General features: G+C 61.8%; 3 protein-coding genes across 6 annotated transcripts; 1 reads left to right on the top strand and 2 right to left on the bottom strand.

Annotated features, from left to right (window-relative positions):
* Window positions 1-557: 557 nt before the first annotated feature.
* On the bottom strand, window positions 558-6,194 carry NKPD1 (NTPase KAP family P-loop domain containing 1). 2 transcript variants are annotated; one of them, XM_051989415.1, is made up of 5 exons: window positions 6,055-6,194; window positions 5,173-5,301; window positions 4,142-4,534; window positions 2,883-3,014; window positions 558-2,712 (listed from the first exon to the last, which is right to left on the bottom strand). In XM_051989415.1, exons 2-5 carry the CDS (start codon window positions 5,279-5,281, stop codon window positions 869-871), a joined length of 2,478 nt encoding a protein of 825 aa, XP_051845375.1. In that variant the 5' UTR covers window positions 5,282-5,301; window positions 6,055-6,194; the 3' UTR covers window positions 558-868. The 2 variants fall into 2 exon arrangements, with proteins under 2 accessions (XP_051845375.1, XP_051845374.1); XM_051989414.1 differs by lacking the exons at window positions 5,173-5,301; window positions 6,055-6,194 and having other exon boundaries at window positions 4,142-5,083.
* A 3,074-nt stretch (window positions 6,195-9,268) lies between these two features.
* On the bottom strand, window positions 9,269-19,067 carry TRAPPC6A (trafficking protein particle complex subunit 6A). 3 transcript variants are annotated; one of them, XM_051989412.1, is made up of 6 exons: window positions 16,950-17,128; window positions 11,424-11,491; window positions 11,067-11,184; window positions 10,059-10,142; window positions 9,772-9,865; window positions 9,269-9,385 (listed from the first exon to the last, which is right to left on the bottom strand). In XM_051989412.1, exons 1-6 carry the CDS (start codon window positions 17,040-17,042, stop codon window positions 9,354-9,356), a joined length of 489 nt encoding a protein of 162 aa, XP_051845372.1. In that variant the 5' UTR covers window positions 17,043-17,128; the 3' UTR covers window positions 9,269-9,353. The 3 variants fall into 3 exon arrangements, with proteins under 3 accessions (XP_051845372.1, XP_051845371.1, XP_051845373.1); XM_051989411.1 differs by lacking the exons at window positions 9,772-9,865; window positions 16,950-17,128 and adding an exon at window positions 17,459-19,067; XM_051989413.1 differs by lacking the exon at window positions 11,424-11,491 and having other exon boundaries at window positions 16,950-17,122.
* Window positions 17,426-19,840, top strand: BLOC1S3 (biogenesis of lysosomal organelles complex 1 subunit 3). Its single transcript, XM_051989410.1, has 2 exons — window positions 17,426-17,518; window positions 19,074-19,840. Exon 2 carries the CDS (start codon window positions 19,093-19,095, stop codon window positions 19,681-19,683), a length of 591 nt encoding a protein of 196 aa, XP_051845370.1. The 5' UTR covers window positions 17,426-17,518; window positions 19,074-19,092; the 3' UTR covers window positions 19,684-19,840.
* Window positions 19,841-19,989: the final 149 nt, after the last annotated feature.

Below are 19,989 nucleotides of genomic sequence, written 5' to 3'. Positions count from 1 at the left end.
CACCAGGCTCCCTGCACTGCAGTGAGGTCAGAGCGGGACATTCACACTCGGGGGGGGGGGGGGCTGGCCCCCAAGGGCACCCCCGTGTTCATCTGAAGCAGGGGATGGGGGGGTGAGCCTGAGTTTAGATTGTGTAGAACATCTGGGGTTTAGAGGCTGCCCTGGGCTGCCGGCACCCTGACCATCCCCAGGGTGCGATTGTGAGATGGAGGCAAAGCCCCCGACTCCAAGCTGGGCCCACAGTGACCGACTTGGGAGTGGGTGCGTTTCCCCCTTGTTCCCCGAGCAGTGGGGATGACGTCATGGCCCTCCCCCCATTTGATCCCTGAGTGCCCCACCCTTTGTGAGCCCAAAAGAAGAACTGGTTGGGCAGGTGGCCCCAGGGCTGGGAGGTGAGTGGTGTCTTCCCTCTTACCTCCTCCCCCCCCCCAACGTAGTTCCTCTTCCTGGGACGCAGCATCCTCCAGAAATGCCAGTTTACCCTGAGGGGAGAGTGCTCCGCCCTAGTGGGGCCTGCCTGGGGCCACGCGCCCCCACGGGCCGGCTCTGAAGCCCACTCTGACTGAGACACGTCTTTATTGCACTGAAGAGGGGGTTTCCAGTGGGTCTCCCGACACACGCGCTCGCACACACACACTCACACACACACTCACACTCACACTCACACACACACTGCTGGGAGACCACTCGAGGCCCGAGTTCATAACACTGCTTCACTGGGAGCTGGAAAAGTGGGGCCCTGACGCTCACGGGCAGCGGTCTGCAGGATGGCCTCTCACTGCTGGCCGGGGCCCCCGACCCGCGCTGCCGCCCTCTCTGCGTCCAGGAACGAGTGGGACGCGACTGTCCCGCCTTGATCGCCCCCCGCTCAGGAGATGGTGCCCGCTTTGCTGCCCATGTGGAAGGGCCGGTCCCGGTGGGGGGAGGAAGGCTTCTCTGGGTGGGAGGCAGAGCGCCGGGGGTCACCGCCCTGAGGGTCGAGGGCATGGATGCCGCCTGCATGGAGGGGCCGGTCCCGGTGGGGGGAGGAAGGCTTCTCCGGGTGGGAGGCGGAGCCCCGGGGGTCACCACCCTGGGGGTCAAGGGCGCGGATGCTGCGGATGAGTCCCATGCGGCGGCGGATGGAGTGGTCTAGGTTGACGGTGCAGCAGAGCAGACTCTGGGCCTCTGCCACGGTGAAGGGGAAGTCGACGCCCAGGAAGCGGGCGAAGAGCTCGGGGTCCCCGTCCAGGTCCACCACGTTCTGCAGGGCCTTGGTCATGGTGTGGAGCTCGCGGCTGTTGTCGCGGAAGATGCCCCAGAGGAGAGCTTGGGGGTCCGGGCCCCCCTCCACCTGCTGGCGGTCTTCGAGGCACTGCAGGGCCCAGCTCAGCCGGCAGGGCCACTGATTGGCCAGGACCACCCAGGCCACGGCCTGGCGCGGCGTGGGCCCGGAGCCCTCGCCGCGGGCCTGGTGCTCGTGCAGCAGCCTCACGGTGATGGGCACCGTGTTGACGATGCGCCGCATGGAGACCACGTTGTCCGGGACGTACTCGTAGAGACAGTCGCGCTCGTCGTGCAGGCAGAAGAGGGCCTCGCGGATGCGGCGCCCGGCCTCGGCCTCGATGCCCTGCTCCGGCCCCCCCGCCGCCTCCACTTGCAGCAGCTCGGCGCCCTCGGCCGCGGGGGCCTCCCCCTTCTGGCCGCCCCGCGGCTGCCGCCCGATGGCCCGGTACAGCAGGTCGTCCCGGCTCTGCACGGCGTCCTCCAGGAAGCGCAGCTTGGTGCGGCGCCCCATGATGGGCACCGAGAAGGGCAGCGTGACGGTGCGGTTGAGGAAGAGGTAGCCGTTGTCGGCCACGCCCTTCATGGAGCTGGCGCTCTCCAGGCAGGAGGCCAGGATGTGCGGGTCCACCACCAGGATGAAGATGAAGGGCGCCTGGCCGTCGGAGAGCAGCGTGTTGATGGCGTCGAGCACGCCCACCACGCGCTCGGAGGAGCAGGTGTCGAGCCCCGTGACCTCCAGGACCACGCGCAGCCGCCGCCGCTGGAAGATCTCCAGGAAGCGCAGGTAGTTGGTGAGCAGCTCCACCTCCTTCTTGACCTCGCACATGAAGCCCAGCTGGCTCCCGAACTTCTCGCGCGTCACCAGCCGCTCTATCTTCTTGCGCTGGCTCACGAACAGGTGCTTGCCCACCGAGTAGAGCGCCATCAGCAGGCCCGAGCCCGACAGCGTGGTGGCGGCGCCCCCGAAGACCTTGAGCAGGCTGCCGTGGCCGCCCCCCTCCCTGCCGGGCGCGCGGCCGCCGAGGGAGAGGTAGAGCAGGCCCACGCCCAGCGCCAGCGCCGCCGCCAGCGCCAGCAGCACCAGGCACACGCGGCGCCGGCAGTGCCACTCGCGCTGGCAGCAGTCGGGGGCCGCGGCCGGCTTGTTGCCCACCACCGTGTAGAGGCTGAAGGGCAGCGCCCCGTAGTGCTCGCGGATGCCGTCGCACAGCGTGGTCACCAGCCCGGCCCACAGCTTGTCGGTGCCCGCGTACTGCCAGGCGCTGAAGCGCACGAACAGGAAGTGCACGTTCTTCCGGCGCAGGTGCAGCTCCGTGATGACCGGCTGGTAGAAGACCAGGTACCAGAGCAGCCGCGGGAAGCCCCAGCCGTGCACCTGCCGCGGCCTCCAGCGCACTTGCTGCAGCTCCTCCGCCTCCCGCTGCGCCGCCTCCTTCTGCATGAGGGCTGCGAGAGGAGGCCCGTCAGCGGGCGGGGGGCGGGGACCGGACCCCAGGGCTGCCGGTGTGGGGGCGGGTGGCGGGGACCGAGCCCCTTCGGAGAGGGCAGCCCGAGGGTCAGGCGGCCCTGGCCCTCCCCTCAGAGGACACCCGGGCCGCCGGGGCCCCTGGACCCACCTGTGATTTTATCCAGCATCATGTGCAGGCGGCAGCCGAAGGGCGCGTAGAAGCCCACGGTCACGGGCGTGGGCACGTGGCACAGCGTCTTGGACAGGCAGCTGCAGTAGACGTCGTCCTCCGTCACTATGTCTGCGGGCGAGGGGGGCTGTGAGGCGGGGCCGCGGCTCCCCCTCCCGCCTCCCAGTGACAGCCCCAGAAAGCAGCCGTGTCCCCCAGAAGCAGCCGCCAACAGGAGAACCTGGTCCCCGAGCCAGCCCCAGGCTCCCTGCCCCCATCGCCAGCTGCAGCGCAGGAGCCAGAGCCCACGAGCAGCCCCAGAGCCCCGAGGCCGGACCCCGGCCTCCCCTCCCCGGGCAGAGGCGGCTCCTCAGACCGATCCGGAGCCCAAACGTGGAGGCCGGAAGCTCCTTCGCCTTGTGCTCGGGCTCTGACTGAGGCCGGAGCTTTCCCCGGAGCCCCCAGGAGGCCGCGGGAGCACAGAAGCCTCCGCAGGGGAGCACGGCCGTGTGATCCGGCCTTAGGGGTCAGGGCCTGCTGGGCGAGGGGGTCGCCGAGGAAACTGGCGGTGCTCCCTGGAGAAAGGAGCAGTGGAGGCGGGCGTGGGTGGCGAGGAGGGCACGGGGGCCGGGGGCCCGGCGCGAGCAGAGGGGGAGGGAGGTGAGCCTGAGACCCCCACGGGCCGGAGTGAGGGAAAGCAAGAAACGGAGCCGGACGCCAAGTCCCAGCGGACTCGGAGAGCAGGAAGCGCCGGATCTCGGGCCTTCGGGCCCGGGAGCGCTGGGGAGAGCGGAGGCCGCCCCGCCAAGGGCCTCGGCCCGGAGAAGAGCCGGGAAAGATGCAAGGAGAGTGAGCCGAGCCCCTCCCGTGGCCGAGTCCTCGCCCACTGGGCCCTGATCCTCGGCCTCCTGAGCTCGGCTTCGCCCGACGTCCAGCCCCGGGACCTCCGGACAGCACCCGGCGGAGACGGGAAATGGGAGCTCGGCCCCGGGCCGGAGGCTGGGAGGAGGGTGGATGGTCAGAGCTTGGGGGGAAGAGAACCCGCGGCGGCGGCAGGGAGGGACCTACGGCCCGGGCCAGGCCTCCCAGAGCGAGCGCAGCCCCCGAAGGGCCGGCGGCCCCCAGAACCTGGAGCAGGAGCCCAGAGGAGGAGAGGGGGACGCTGCCCTGCCCCGAAAACCAAGAGGTTCCCACAGCGCGGGAGCGGAGGGGGAGGGACAGCCAGGAGCCCCGAGAAGAGTCCGAGGGAAGAGAAGTACCAGCGGAGAAGGAGCCGGCGCTACAGGCTCCCAGGGCTGGGAAGGGCCGGGCAGGGCTGGGGACCCGGACTTCGGGGCCGGTGTCAGCCCGCGGAGAGGGGGGCAGGGTGGCCGCCGGAGGGGGGCGGTCTCGCGCCGTCTCGTGGCCTTTGCCCGCGGGGCAGCCTCTGACACGGTCTTCACCCGGACAGTGCCGCTGCCGCAGGGGCATCTGCTTTGGGGGCATGGGAGCCGCCCCCGGCTGCCTGAGCCAGTAGCCTCCGTTCCTGGGGGCTTGGAAGGAGGGGGACCAGCCCCGGGCGTTCCCCGGGTGTGGCCTGTGGGCATGGTGGGCAGAGCCCATGGCGGGAGGCCGAAAGGCCGCTCCATCCTGGCGCCGCTGGGGACGGAATCCTAGAAAGAAGGAAGACCGGGCGATGACTAGGCCGGGGCCCGGGACCGAGGGGGCACGAGCGGCAGAGATGCCCGCTCGCCCGGGGAAGAAGTAGAAGCCAGACCCCCACCCCTCCTGCGCCGGGAGGAGGAGAGGGAGGGTCTCTGGAGATGACGGGGGAGGGCCACGTGGAGGCCGGAGCGGAGGATGAGGGCTGAGGCTCCTGCGCCTGAGAAGAGGTGGCCGAATGGGGCTGCAGGGGGGCAGCCTTGCGGGCACATGAGGGGTGTCCCACAAAGAGGTCTGAGAGAAGGGGGGGCGATGAGGGGCAGCTGCCCTCCCCTCACCCCAGCAGAGGAGGTCAGGGGCTCCCGGAGCCCCTTGGTCACATTTCCCTCTCCCAGAAGCCCCGAGAAGGCGGTATTCCATCAGGGTCCTCATTGGCTGGTGGTCGGTCATCCTCGCCCCCTTCGGCAAACTGCGGCTCTGACAAACCAGTGCCCTAGCCAGCGACCCCTGCTGCCATCCCTCCCTGCCAGGCCGACACCGCCGCCCACCCCCTCCCCACCAAACTGAGCTCCCTCTCCTCCCTCAGCCCTGAGTCTGTCTCCCCCTGGGAAGGATCAAGGTGGTCCGGGCCCGGGGGGACACCCTCTACCTTTCCCCTGACAGCTGTCGGGGTCCACAAAGCGATCCAGTCGGAAGCGAGCCTGGCCCACGGAGGGCATCGTCCCAGCGGCGCCCACAGCCGCATAGGGCCTGGCCATGGGAAAGTCCAGCGCCCGGTCTGGGGAGGAGAGGGCAGAGGCTCAGGAGGGACGCGCTCCCCTCCACTGTGAGGGCCCCCCCTTCTGTGATCCTTAGCAACCCCCTTTTCTTGTCTGTAGCGAGGAAAGATGCGCTGGTGACCTGAACCAAACAAGGCTCCGGCTCTCTCTCAGGTTGGGGGCGTCCTAAACGCTTCCTGAGGTGTGTCCCCCAGAAAGTTAAAGCTGAGGGAGGTTGGGGAGAGCGATTGCCAGCTAAGGATGGAGGAGGAGGAAGCCCGGAGGATGAGCTCGGGGAGCTCGGGCCGGGCTGAAGTTCTAGGCGGTGAGTGACAGGGCAGGGGCAGGTCTGGGGAGTGAGAGCTCAAGTCGGGGGCAGAGAAGTGACAGCTTGAGGAAAAGGGGCAGATCTGGAGGAGCAAGTGGGGTTCAGTGCGAAGCAAACAGGGGGGCAAGGTAGGGGAACCTGCCCCCATCACCTCCTCTTCCTTTCTACTCCCATTCTCCCTTCCCTCGTCTTTCTGCCTCCCTGTTCTGGCCCCGTTCCCCTTGTTCCCTGTTCCTTTCCGTCCCCGTTCTTCCCTCCCATCCCTCGGTTCTTCCTTTCCATCCCCTTGTTCCCTTTTCCTTTCCATCCCCCCGTTCTCCCTTCTTCCCTCCCGTCCCCCTGCTCCCTTCCCTCTTCCTTTCTGTCTCTCCCTTCTTCCCTCCCGTCCCCCGGTTCTTCCCCCCCCCGCCCCGTGCCCCCTTCCCTCTCCCTTTGTGCCCCCTACCTGGTCGGAGGCAGCTTCAGCAGCGCCCTCGGGTCCCTTCCGGAGCTGGCGGCATCCTGGGCCCCACTGGCCCGAGTGGCTGGGACCAGAGAAGCCTTAAAGAACCCAGCCCAACCGGTCCTCCCGCCTCCACCTCCGCCCTCACCAGCTAAAGGGATGTTCCTTTTGCCACCCCTGCCCCAAGCCAAGTCCTGCTGGGCACGCCCACGCATGGGCCCTGACCGGCCGCCTCGGCGCGCTCCTCCGGGAGACCCGGGGGCCACAGAGCCGGGCCCAGGCCTGGGGGAGGGCCGGGGGGAGCAGGGAGGGCGCAGAGCTGCAGGAGGCCTCCCCATCCCATCTCCCTTTGCAGAAGGGGGAGACGGGGCCGGGGGAGAAAGCCAGGTCAGACCGGGGACCGCCCAGTGAGACGTGACTTGGGTCTCCCCAGCTGCCTGAGCCTGGCGGAGGGGGCGGCATCCTGGCCCAGGCCGTCGCCTTCACCCCCGCGCCCTCCTTTCCCCCTCCCAGCAAGCAGAAATGGGGTTTTGGAGGCCATGCCGCCTGCCCCCCGCCCCACTTTCCCTTCCGAATTGTATTCGCCAAGGTGACCACTGGGCTCCGTCTGTGGCACGCTGCCCGCTCCCTTGGCCCTTACCTGTGGGCACTCCAGCCTGTCCCTCCTTCCTGCCTCGCTCTCACTTTGACTGAATGGGTGATGGGGACTGCCCCGGTCAGGGAGCAGGGATGAAGGGGGAGGGCAGGTGAGCTGGAGGGGAAAAGGGGAAAGGGGTGAGTGAAACTGCTGGACCGACCCCCTCCTGGACAGGAGCTTCCCCAAAACGCCGGTCCGTTCCCCTTTGACAGCAGTCAGCAAGCTGAGAGTCCTCGTCCTCCCCTGGCACCTCAGAGACCCCTCACCCAGCCCCCTCCTGCTCCCTGGCTTCTGAAACACCCCCCATCAGACTCAGGGAGCCAAAAATGGCTGACTCACTGGTCCTCGAGTTCATCCCGCCCTGCTCCCCCCCTTGGCTCCGTTCCTGCGCCAGGGCATTTCCCAACCTCCACTTGCACCTGGCTTCGATGGTCCCCTCCTTCGGGAAGACTTCCCTGATTGACTGTGCCCCCCCACACCCACCTCTGTTCCTGCCCAGCAGGGCTAGATAAGCAATACTAGATCTCTCCATCAGCACGGCTGCATTCCTCCCTGAGCCGAGGCGCTCCCCCTCACCTCCCACCCCGGGAGCCCGGCACCGCTGAGGGAGGAGCAGGGTGGGGCGGCCGGGGGAGCACAACACAGGACTCCCCTGGAGATCACCGGGCCTGGGGCTCCCCCGGGTCCCCCTGCCCAGCCTGGAGGGTCCTGGATGCCCCACAGGGCCCGGTGCTGGGTACCCGCCTTTGGGGTATCGTATCCCCCATGAGAGGCAAGGCCTTTTTTTCATCTTGGCCCAGAGCAGGGGGCTCCTCGGAGCTGTTCTGGGGCTGGGAAGGCCTGCGGGACCGGGTCCCACTTCTGGACCAGACGGAGATGTTGCCAAGGCACCAACATGTTGAGGGACATGCAGGGTCTCGGCTCCCACGTTAGCAGAGGGCGTTCTCGGCCCCAGGCCCTCCTGGCTAGATCAGCCAGCGCCATGGCCCCCTAAGGCAGGGCAAACTCTTCCTCACTCATGCCCACCTCTGGGGGACAGTGACAGATTGAGGGCCTCCCCCTGCCCGCGGCACGGCACCTGCCGGCCCTCCAGCCGGGCGACTTTGGGCACAGCCCTCTTCCACCAGAGGCAGCTTTCTCGTTTGTAAATAGAGGGCTCGGCTCCTTTCTGCTCTAAATTCTGTTAATGATAGACTCCGAATCCAGTCGTGATGGCAAACCCCAATGGTGACACTGGGCCCTGGCTCCCTCGGCCAGACGGGACAGCCTCCGGGGAGGTCCCGTGCTGGGCACTTAGGGCTGGTGGCGCTGATCTGAACCGGCCCGATCCAGGATGGGGGGATGACGGGACCCGAGTTCCCACTCCAGGCCCTGCACCCTTCTGTGAGCCGATTTCCTCGGGGACTAAGCTGGGGTACGGCCTCCATTATTTACCTCCCAAGAATGCCAGAAGAACTCGAGTACTCCGGAAGCCTCCCCACCCCACAGCGAGCCTCGGTTCTCTCTCCCTGCGGGCTCAGCCTGGGGGGCAGAAACCCCAGTCCCTGAGCTTGGTGGGTCCCGATTGCCAGGCGTGGGACGGGGCGGCCCCCTCCCATTGTTCTGGATGCACACCTGTGGCCTCTATTGTGTCTGTGGGCGCGGACCTTTTGTTGCTTCCTCGGCTGGGTGCCCATTGTCAGTGGGAGCGTGCAGGGGAAGGATTAGGGCGCTGCCCACACCCAAGGGGCCCTCCCCGCCCAGTTTCCAGCTCTCCCTCCCCAGGCTCTCCCGAGTCTCCTCGTTATTGGGCTGCACAGAGCGCGTCGTAGGAGCACCGAGGGGGGGGCAGAGAAAGGCAGAACTGAGGCTCTTGGGGTGTAGGAACGGGCTTTATTAGAGGGGAGTGACACACACCACTCCTGCCCCCTTGGGAAGGCGGCCCCCAGGGCCTGATCCAGTCTCCCTCATGACTTTCTTAGGACCCTGCAGAATGACCCTGAATGGGTGCCCTCCCGCCCCCGGGCCCCTGCAGGGTTCCCACCACAAGGGGAGCAGGATTCGTTCTGGGCCCCCACTGCAGGAAGGGCATAGAGGGGCAGATGTCCACAAGCTGGGGACCAGACGGTGGGAGGTTGTAGACCATCCTGCGCCAGCACAATGAGGGGAGAGGCCTGGAGGGAAAAGTGCCGGTGCCTCAGGGTCTTCCGGCACTGGGAGGCCTGCCCCGGGGAAGGAGCCTAGGTCTGGGGGGCACAAGGAGAAGCACAGGCACGGGGCGGGAGCTCTGCGGCCCTCTGGGAAGAAAACCTCTAAAAATCCGAGCTGCCACAACAGACTGGGCGGCGGGTTCCTGAAGACCTGGTCAAGGACCGTACGAGGGACGACTGCCCCCCAAATACAAGCCCACCCGGACCCGAGACGCCAAGCTCCTCGAAGCTGAGTGGCCCAGGAGGAGCGATCCAAGGTCCCGAGGCAGCCGCTTCCCCCAGAAGCTCCCTTTTCTCGTGCGTGTCCCGGGCACGATCACGCTGCCTCACCCAGTCCTTGCTTGTGGTCAGTTTGTATTAAGCACTCTCCCTGAGCAACAAGGGGACCCCGTGCTCCCGCTGGCCCTGACCCCCGCTCCGGAGGGCCTGGGCCGGGCCAGCCTTCGCAGAAGGGCCAGTGCTGGGGCCTGGGGCCCTCAAGCCTTCTGGATCACCACCTGGAACTTGCCTAGAACAAGGAAGGGCCGCCGGTAAGGAGGGGGAGCACTGCTGGGCCGAGGCACCAGCAGCGGGGCTTTGGCCGGCCCCGGGGCCAGACAGGATGGCACAGGACAAGGTGCGCCTGCAAATGGCCCCCGTGGGCCTGAGCCTCTCTGGGTCCTGGTCCTCTGGGCCCGACGGCTCCCACTGCACCAGCTGTGCGGGGGCCATGGCCACGGGGGGGGGCCTGGGCCAAAGTCACGCTCACCCTTCTGGGAGGTGGAGAAAGCCAAAGGCGGCCCCAGCACAGCCCGGCCGAGATCTGGAAGGCGGGCACCCGGCCCTGGGAGCCCGGCCCGTCACGGGCCGCTGACTCGCCCTCCTACCTCCCTGCCCTGACCCTCGGGGACTCACAGGCAGGCAGGGAGGTCACGCTGGCTGTGACAGAGCTCTCGATGCCCAGGGAGCTGAGGGTCCCCCGGAGAAGACCACAGGTGAAGGCAAGAAACTGGAGGAGAAAGACGGGGCTCAGGGGCCTCCCGGAGCCCAGGACAAAGGGGGCTAGTCCCTGAACCCTGATGGGGCCCGCCTGGGAGGAGGGCCGAGCACCCCCGAGGCTCGGGCACTCAGAGAGTCGGAGCTGGGGGAGACCTCCCCGGGAGCCCAGGGGCAGAGCAGGGAGGCTGGTCACCGCCCAGTACCTTGGGGGCTTCCTCCAGATACTGCTGGCCCCAGGCCATCTGGGTCAGGAAGGAGAAGTTGTTGTCCTGCAGGATGTAGGTGCCCTAGAAGGGGGGAGTGCCCGTGAGGGGGGCCTCTGCCTGCCCTCCCCGCCCCCCCCCCACACTCAGCAATAACCAGGCTTCGTGAGGGGCGCCCCCGAGAGCCCCCGGGCAGGGCAAAGGCCGCTTGGCGGGGGTGGCCCTTCCTCTCCTGTGGCGTCCGGCTGCGGGCTCCCCCCACAGCCAGCCCCCCGCCAACTGACTGCCAACACAAACTGAGCAGACAGCTGCAAGCCTCGGGCCTGCTGGCCTCAGCCACTGTGTGACCGGGGCCCCCTCCCCGTGCTGGGGGAACACGCCTGAGAGGCCACCATCTTTTAAGGGGTGCTCCTGGTCCACAGAGGCTGCTGCTAAGTGCCCCACCTCGGGCTCTCTGGGGAAAGCTCACATCCGGCACTCTGAGGCTCCAACTGCTCCGTCCCCAGTTTCTGTCCCTTTCCTGACAAAACAGGAGCTCCGGCCTGATCTCGGGGGGGGGGGGGGGGGGTCCAGCACGGGCCTGGCTCCGCCCCCAGGGTGCTCAGGGTGCTCTGCGGGATGAACTGCGGGCCAGGAGCGGTGGGGGGCCCGTTCTGGGGGCAGGGCAGGTGGGGCCTGATCTCAGTTTTGGAAGGGGTTACTATCCTGATTTTACAAAGGGGAAACTGGGAGAGGAAGGAGAGAGGAAACACTAGTATTTATTAAGCCCCTACTGTGTGCCGGACCAAGCTCTTTACTAATATCTCATTGAGCTTCACAACCACCTTGGGAGGTGGAGGCTATCGTTCCCATTTTACAGATGGGAAGAGCCTTGCCCCAAGTGTGACCTCTGTTCTTCCTGACTGGCTACTCTCTCTGACCGGGCCCCCAAGGAAAGGGAAGCCAAGACTCCTAGCACAGGGGAGGGAGGGAGGCCGGGCCACGTGGCCGGGCTTCTCCATCACCCACCTGGTGGTTGGTCCTGAGGTTGTCCGTCTGCTTCCCGAACACGGCTCCCCACAGGTCCCTGCAGAGGAACTTGATGGTGTCCAGCTCCTCTCGGAAGGCCGGGGCCCCTCGGGGCAGCCTGAGAGAAACACGGGCTCTGACCCTGGGCTGCAGAGGGCCGGACAGCCGGGGGAGCCGGGGAGCGAATGGGAGGAGGGAGGCCAGGGCCCGAGGTCTGAGAATGCCTGGGATTGGGGCAAGACCTACCGCCCTCACCCCTGCTGGCTCCCAGGACCCTTGAAGGCCCCCAGGTGGTCCTCCCATGGAGAAGGACCTGAGCCCCCCATGTCCCCTGGGGGCCGGAACCCTGGCTCTCACCTCTCGGCCAGGCCCTGGCCCACGCGGAAGCCCATGCCCTCCAGGACCGTCAAGCCTGCCCTCAGCCCCTAGGAGAGGAAGGGGAAAGGGGACTTTGGGCCACCAATTCCAGGCACTTCCCTTCCCTCCACAAAGGAAAAATCAGGAATGAGTGACTGGCAGGAAAGGAAAGGGCTCGGAGCTGGAAGAGCCCGCAGGCACCTTTAATTCCACCCGTCAAAGTGCCAGAGAGGGCAGGGAGGTGGCCAAGGTCACACAGTGAGCCAGAGAAGCCCACATGGAAGTCAGGATCTGCCCATAAGCCCCAGCCTCGGGGCCCCCAAAGGTCTACCAGTAAGCCAGAGGGGACGATGGGGCTCCTGGCCCTTTCTCAGCAGGGACCCTGGCATCCTTCTACCTGAACCCCTCAGCAGGAGCCCACGGCAGGCCTGGGCCAAGGGCTGTGGAGGAGCAGGTGGCTCAGACCATCAAGGCAAAGCTCCCCGAAAAGCTGGTGATCTTGCAGAGCCACAGGGTACTTTGGGGAGTCCAACAACTGACGGGAAGTGGAAAGAGCCTGGGGAAGGCCCCTCTTGCTGGGCCTGGGTTCGGGCATCCCCACCTCGGGCTCCCCCTTAGCACCTTGTTTCAAGTTCTGGCCCATAACACCCATTCTTCACTGCTAAGTCGCTGGAATTGATAGAGACAATGCTTATGTACTTGCTTCACACGTTAGAATTCACACCTTTACGAGAGCATATATAAGGACAAGCCCACTAGAGACTTTGGGAGAGTCACAAGTTTGGATTCGGAGGGAGGAACAGAAGCTGAAGCTGGCAGAAGCAGAGGCAAAGGACTAGCGGCAAGAGCTCTCAGAGCCAAGAAGAGAGAGGCCTCTAAGAAAACTACCGGGCTATTTTGGAAGAGACTTTTAACTGCTGGCTGATTATTACATTGAACTGAAACGAAGGCTGCTTCCAGAAGCCCCCAAGAAACCTGCTCTCAGAGAACATTATATTTTAGAGAAGAACGTTACATTTTGGCTCCTGTACGTGGGACCAAGAACCTTCATCTGTGACCCAGAAATTAGGGCAAGTACAACAAAGGAACTGTTAAAGAGCTAAAGTAGAATTTCAGCTGAAATGGGGCAGATGTGTAGAAAACAGCCTTCTGTGTCTCTTCAAGGAAAATGTGCAGAGAGCATTGTCAGGGTTATGAAAAGCCAAGGTTTGATTATAATTTGCGAGCAGATCACTGAACTTTTAGAAACTGCACAGTACACATCTCCTTGGCTCTCTAAGGAAAAAGAATTGGATCCAAACGAGTGGAAATTAGTAAGAGAGCAACTTTGTCAATCCTATAATGATAATGGACCTGACTCAATTTCCAAAGACACACTTAATACATATAATTTAATATAACTGGCTTTAGGAAATTATTTAAATGTTAGCATAAGCAAGAAGGGGAGGTGCCAACTAAACTAGGTGAAAAGGAGGAAGAATCAGATAAGAATTTACAACTGGAGAAATTAGATCATTTCTTCTCCCCTGACCTATTTCATGAGTGGAGGGAGGAGGAGGGGAAGAGGCAGAAACACATTCAGCACCACCTATGAAGCAGCCTGTGACAAGATTAGAAAAGTCATTAAGGCAAAAAATGGACAGGATGTATCTGATTTTATAAATGTTTACCCTGTGATTGAAGAGATTGACTCTTGAGGTCAAAAAGGAAGAAGATATACTCCTTTTGATCTGGAAAAAATTAAGGATTTGAAAAAGGGTTGCACTCTTTATGGGGCTACATCGTCTTATGTTAAGATGTTAATGGATAATTTGTCTTATGAAATCTTAACTCCATTGGATTGGAAATCCATAGCGAGGACATGTTTAGAACCTGGACAAAACTTGTTGTGGCTTTCGGAGTATCGTGAATTATGTAGGAGTCGAGCCAGACACAATAGGCAAACAGGAGTTAATGTACAAATAGCTTTTGACCAACTAGTTAGTGAAGGTCAATATGGAGAGATTCAGAACAGATTGATTATAACATAACAGTGCATGAGCAAATTTCTAAGGCTGCAATAAAAGCTTGGGGTTCTCTGGACAGAAAGATGGAGGTGAAGCCTTCACAAAAGTAGAGCAAGGTCCCAATGAACCTTTTGCGGATTTTGTGGGATGTTTGCAAACAGCTGTAATAAGAACCATTGGAGATAATGCAGCAACAGAAATAATGACCAGACATCTAGCTAAGGAAAGCGCCAATGAGGTTTGCAAAATAATTATATGGGGATTAGACAAAGATGCTCCTTTAGAGGAGATCATAAGGTGCTGTGCCACAGTGGGCACAAATGCTTATTATGCCCAGACTATGATGAACATGGGAAGACAGGGTCCCTCTTGGCAAGGGACTTCTAGAGACACTCATCGATGCTTTCATCGTGGAAATGTTGGACATTTGAGAGCCCATTGTAGATATGGAGATAGAATGAGAAGACAGGGTGAGAGAAAACCCAAAACCCCATGTCCAAAATGTAACCGAGGCTTTCACTGGGCCTCTGAATGCAGATTGACCCAGGGAAATGAGAGGCAGGGCCCAGCCCCAAGATATCAAGCAAAAGATAGGTGGGGCATGATAGCAGCTGAGGTTACACCCAGAGAGACTTTAGAAGGTCAGGACTCTGATGTGATCAATCAGCCTAAAAGTAATCACATGGCAGAAAAGGATTACATGATCAACCAATAGAAAAGCAATCAGATAACAGCTAGAGATTACAATTAGGGAGAATACAGGCTTGTTAAACCCAACAGGGCAGTGTCCAGTGCAAACAGCTCCAATATAATTGCTAGATGATGAGGTGAAATCCCAAAAATGGTAAATAGAAGGGAATTAGATAGGTTAACTGCCTGAGAGAGGGTTTGCTTGTATTCCTACAGACGGAGAAGGAAACAGATGGGTAGCAATAAGTACCTGGAGAGACAGAAAAAAAGAGAAAAAACTCCAAACAAAGGAGATCTAAGAAACATTTGACACTGAAGGAGCATGGCTGATAATGAGACTGTTGCAGGACTTGAAAACCATCAGGAATCATTGGATTCCCTAGCACAAGATGAGACTATTGCAGGATTTCAAAGCTTGCAGGAATGATTGGATTCCTGGCACGTGAACTAATGGACAATAGATTCCTTTTGGACTATTTCTAGAACTTATGGACATGTCTAACTCCTCATGTTGATTCATATTATTTGTTACATCACTATTAGCCTGTGTTGTGTTACTATGTGCTTATGTAATTTACGTAATTATGTGTAATACCTCCCATATTGATGGATTTATGTATTCCTGTTTTAAGAGTTAGCCCCTTCAGAAATCCGCTAATCTGATTTGATTTCCCATTTCCTTTGGTGTTTTCATCTCCCTGAGCAGTCAGGGAGGGTGTGATCACCTTCTTTTATGGTGTTTTCACTCCTTTTTTGAGGAGTCAGGGAAGGTGTGATCACCTTTTTTGGGGTTCTCATCTCCTTGAGAAGTCAGGGAGGTCATGACCACCTACGTTCTAAATCAAAAGAAAGCAGGAGCTGTTAGGGGCCAGAACTTGAAACAAGGTGCTAAGTCCCTGGAAAATGATAGAAACAATGCTTATGTACTTGGTTCACACCTTTAAGAGAGCATATATAAGGACAAGCCCACTAGAGACTTCGGGAGAGTCACAAGTTTGGATTCGGAGGGAGGACGAGAGGCTGAAGCTGGCAGAAGCAGAGGCAAAGGACAAGCTGCAAGAGCTCTTGGAACACGGAGAGAGAGGCCTCTAAGAAAGCTAACCAGGCCCAAGGAAGGAGACAATAAAGGACTGGACTTTAACAGGTGGCTGCATTCGAGGGGATTATTACTCTGAACTGAAACGAAGGCTGCCTCCCGAAGCCCCCAAGAAACCTGCTTCCAGAGAACATTACAGAAGGGGACAGGAAATAAGGGCAGGTGAGACAGGTGGGTCAGGCCGGAAGCAGAGGAGACACATCCATCAGGCAGCACTCCTCCCATGGGTGGGTGTGCCCTGGCTCTCTAGGCTGGCCCAGACAAACCCTGGGCACCCCTCCCTTCTCTGAAGGAGCTTCCCTGAGAGGGGAAAGCAAGAGCCAGAATGCTCCCAGGGGCCTTCCAGCTCCCCCAGACTCCAGCTGGGCACCCCATGTGCTCCCACCTTTGCTCAAGGCACCGAGGACAAGGTGGCCCTTCTTCCTGCAATTTCCTCCATTTCCTTCTGCAGGCCTGGGGCCCCTTCCCTACTGCCTACCAACCTTCTCCATCTCCACCATCCTTAAGCACCTCCGCTGATCTGTCTTCCCTTCCCTAGCCAGCCCTTACAGACCTGCAAGCCTACTATGTGCGGGGGCTGGGGATGGAAGCTTCTCCCCCTGGACCCCTCCTCCACGCTGCCTTCCATCAGACCCTAAGCACAAGGCTGATTGTGTCACCACGTGCCTCTCGCTCACCCCTCCTCGCTTCCCCCTCTCCCCCAAAAGGACTTGGAATTCCTGTGTCTACGCTGGGCCCACAGCATGACCCGGCTCCCTCTGGGACCCAAGCTGGCCGGTGATCCAGGGAAAGACCCCGGAGCCTCCCCTACCAAAGGCAGAGCCCCGGGGAGCTGCCCCACAATAACAAAATGCCGAGTGCCCTAAAAGTACCCCAGTCGTGGCTTCCCCAGCGAGGGGCCGGCCGCGGGTCTCCCTGCCCAGCCTTCCGGCCGGCCCTTCCCACCAGAGAAGTCCGAGTCCTTGGGGCAGCAAGATAGCCCAGCCCGATATTCCCTGACGCATTTCTGAGGCGCACAGCCTTTTCTGGGCCCCCTGCTGCCCTTGGAGGGCTCGCGGCTCCCACAAAATTTCCGTTTGTTAAGCTGCCCCTGAATCGGGATGGGCAATGTGCGAGGGGCCACTTCTCCGGGACCCCAGAGCACGCACGGTGGGGGGGGGGGGGGGGGCTCTCGTCCTGCCGCTCGTTTTACCCGAGAGGAAACTGAGGCAGGTTCCCCCAGGCCGTCCTAGCTCCGGCCCGAACTCTGCCCACTGCACAACATGGCTGCCACCTTGTGTGCCCGGGGCCGCCCAGGAAAAGGTGAGCACGCTGCGGGCCGCGGACGCGCTCTCTAATCACAGGTGTGCGGGCTTCCGCTCAGACACGCAGCGTGAGGGACTGGGAGACAGGGAACCGGGAATTCTGGGAAAAGGTCGGGGGGGGGAGTAGGGAGAAGAGTCGAGGATATGGTTGGGGGGGAGGTCTGGGAAAGGGAGAAGGGAAGGGGAAAGGAAGAGGGGGAAAGGGAAGGGGAAAGGAAGAGGGAAGAAGGGAAAGGGAAAGGAAGAGGGGGAAAGGGAAGGGGAAAGGAAGAGGGAAGAAGGGAAAGGGAAAGGAAGAGGGAAGAAGGGAAGGGGAAAGGAAGAGGGAAGGGGAAAGGAAGAGGGGAGAAGAAAGGGAGGGAAAGAGGGGCAGTCTGAAGGGAGCGGGACAGAAGGCAGAGAGGACATAGGGAGGCCCTCCTGGCCTCACCTCATCTCCCGAGCCCCGGCCCGCGCCGTACGCGGCCGCCACCACCTGCGTGTGAAGCAGCTGGAACAGAGTTTCATCCGCCATGGCCGGCATTTCCGCCCTCAGCTGTCACTGAGTACTTCCCACGCCCGTTCCTCGGGCCCCGCCCACCTGCGCCGCAGCCATTGGCTCAACATCGATCCACGTGACGCTAGCCTCTTTTGCTATAGGTCCAGAGCCTTTCCAATACTTCTATTGGCTCACGGTTATTTCCAAGTGAATCGCGGCTTCTTCTTCCCCTCAATGCTCATAGGCCGAGCGGCTCTGCCGCGGCTCCACAACCGCTCGTGGTCACGTGTCCTAGACGAGCCTGCTCTTCGTTGTAGCCCCATTGGTCAATTCTCCACCGACCCTTCGTTGTCATTGGCTGAAGCGGCCGGCATGTGACTGAGCCCCGGCCGCTCCGGCCTTGCTCATTGGCGGAGCCCGAAAAGACCGAGCCCCACCTGCGCCCACGTGACCGTCCTTACCTTCCCAATCCCGGACGTCTGCGAGAGAGGAGAGCGCTGGCTCGGAGCTCCTGCCGCCTGGTACCTGCCTCTCGGGGGGTCGACGGGATTCTTCCCGCGACCCCGCCGTTAGCGCGTCCTCCTTGCCCGTCTTTAGGGCTCCTCGGGGGTGGGAGGGAGAAAGAGCGCGTTCTCCCCCCAGACTGCCGCTTCTCCATCCCCACCTCTGGATTCTTCCCCTGCTGTGACATCCCAGTTCTTCCCTTCCCCCGATTTTCCCCATCTCTCATTCTTCCCCTCCCCAATGACGCCCGGTCCCCGGTTTTCCCTCTGCTGTGACGCCCCCTCCACCGTGATGCCCCTCCATGATTTTCCCCTATCTGTGACGCCCCCTCCCCGGATTTCCCCTTTCCCCGATTCTCTCCTATTTCTCCCAGCTGTGACTCCTTCCTGATTCTCCCCTTGCTGAGACGATCCCTCCCTCATGACCCCCCCTTCCCGATTTTCCTCATCCCCGATTCTCTCCCTCCCAGGTTTTACCCCTGTTGAGATGCCCCCTCCCTGATTCTCCCTTTACTGTCACGGCCCCTCCTTCATGATGCCCGTCCTTGATTTCCCCCCCAGCTGTGAAGCCCCCTCCCGGTTTTCCCTTTCCTGATTAACTTCTTCACTTATTTCGGCCAGCTGTGACTCCCTGTGACTCCCCCTTCCTTATTCGCTCCTTGCTGACATGCTTCCCCCTTCTCCAGTGACGCCCCCTACCCGATTTTCTCCTCCCCTGATTTTCTTCCCAGCACTGACGCCCCCTCCCGGTTTTCCCTTTCCTGACTCTCTTCCATTTCTCCCCTTGCTAAGACACCCCTTCCTTGGTAATCCCCCTCCCTGATTTTCCCTCTGCTGAGACGCCCCCTCAATGATTCTCCTTTTGCTCTGACGCCCCCTCCCTGATTCTCCCCGTAACTACTCATCTCCTTTATTTCCCCCCTCCCTTATGATGTTCCCCTTTCCCTGCTTCTCTTTTTAGCCAGCATTCCTTGATTCTTCTCTTCCCTCTGACATCCTTACCCTATAGTCACCCCCACCTTTAATTTCCCTCTCCCTTCCCATGATGCTTTCTTTTTCTACTGTTTACCTCCCCCCCCCCCAGTTTTTCCTCCTAGCCCTCTCTTCCACTGGCACACAGCAATCTCTTTCCGTTAGAAGCCCTCTTATGAAACTCCCTCCTGTAGGAATGATGCAGTCCTTTCCCTCCCCACCTTGCAGTCCCCCTCCTGGTTAGTTTTCCGAGTTACCTGACCACCATCACCACCCAACTCCTAAGCCTCTACAAAGTTTTAACTCCCTTTTCGTACCCCTCCCTCTCTTTTCCCCCTTGTGGTTGCTGGATTTGATGGCGGCTTCCCACGAGGGATCCTCTCCCCGCTTCAGGACCCTCCTTCCACTTTTTACAACTTGAGCCTTGTCCTTGCTGGTGACTTCCAGCTCTCCCTGCTAGAGACCATCCTATGCCCTCCCCCCAGTCCACCCCCGTCTCTTCCCGAGCGGGGTCTCTGCCCTATCTGCTTCCCTTCTCGCTTCCTCCTCCCACCATTGCCCGGGTCTTGGTCTCCGGAGTAAAGCGCTCTCTCCCCCACAGCTCCCGGGCCGCAGAAGCCATGGCTTCGCAGGCTGGCCGAAGGTTGCGAGGTCGGCGACCGGAGACGGTGGTGGCCGGGGAGGCGCTGGAGACCGACTCGGCGGCGTCGTCGTCAGAGGAAGAGGAGCTGTACCTGGGCTCGGCCCCGCTGTGCCGGGGCCGCCCCACGGGGCTGCGCGTGGCCGGGGAGGCGCCCGAGACTGACTCCGAGGAGGAGCCGGCGACCCTGGTGGCTCAGGGCGATCTGCCTCCGCTTGTGGTGGTTCGGGAACCAGAGTGGGCGGAAGAGGAGGCTCCCGCGGCCCCCTTGTTCCACGGCTCGGCCCGGGCTTCGCTGCTGCAGCACCGGCTGGCGGAGAGCCAGGCTCGCCTGGGCCACGATGTGAGCGCCGCCGTACGCGGGGTCTACCGGCGAGCCGGCCTCGATGTGGCCGGCTTGGCAGCCCGGTTGGCTGCAGCGCAGGCCGTGGGCTTGGCAGCGGCCCACAGCATCCGCCTGGCCCGGAGCGACCTGTGTGCCTTGGCCGAGCGCCTGGACATTGTGGCCAGCTGCCGCCTGCTGCCCGACATCCGAGCTCCGGCCGAGCCGGGTCCCAGCCCCCAGGCTTAGCGGAGCCGCAGCCCCCTCACCCATTCCCTCCCTCCCCCCCTTCCCGGCTGGGCTCCCCCTGGTGGCTGGTATGGGCCCCTCACTGGCTTGAGGAGCGGGAAGTGTGGCCGAGGGGCGGTCTCATCCTCCATACTTTCAATAAAGTGTGTTTGCAAAAGATGTCTGAGTGTCCTCGGGAGGGACGGGGTATTGCCCCACTTTCCCCTCCCCCTCTTCCCCCCCCCCCCCACTCCACAGGCCAGAGTCCTAAGCATCGCTGCCCGTGAGCATCCTTCCTGCTGGCCACCCCCAGCTGGTCGCTATAGC

Source organism: Antechinus flavipes, chromosome 3 (genome assembly GCF_016432865.1).
Source record: "Antechinus flavipes isolate AdamAnt ecotype Samford, QLD, Australia chromosome 3, AdamAnt_v2, whole genome shotgun sequence".
Lineage (NCBI taxonomy): Eukaryota > Metazoa > Chordata > Mammalia > Dasyuromorphia > Dasyuridae > Antechinus > Antechinus flavipes.
The sequence above is the reverse complement of the archived record's forward strand: the minus strand, read 5'-3'. Positions and strand labels throughout refer to the sequence as shown.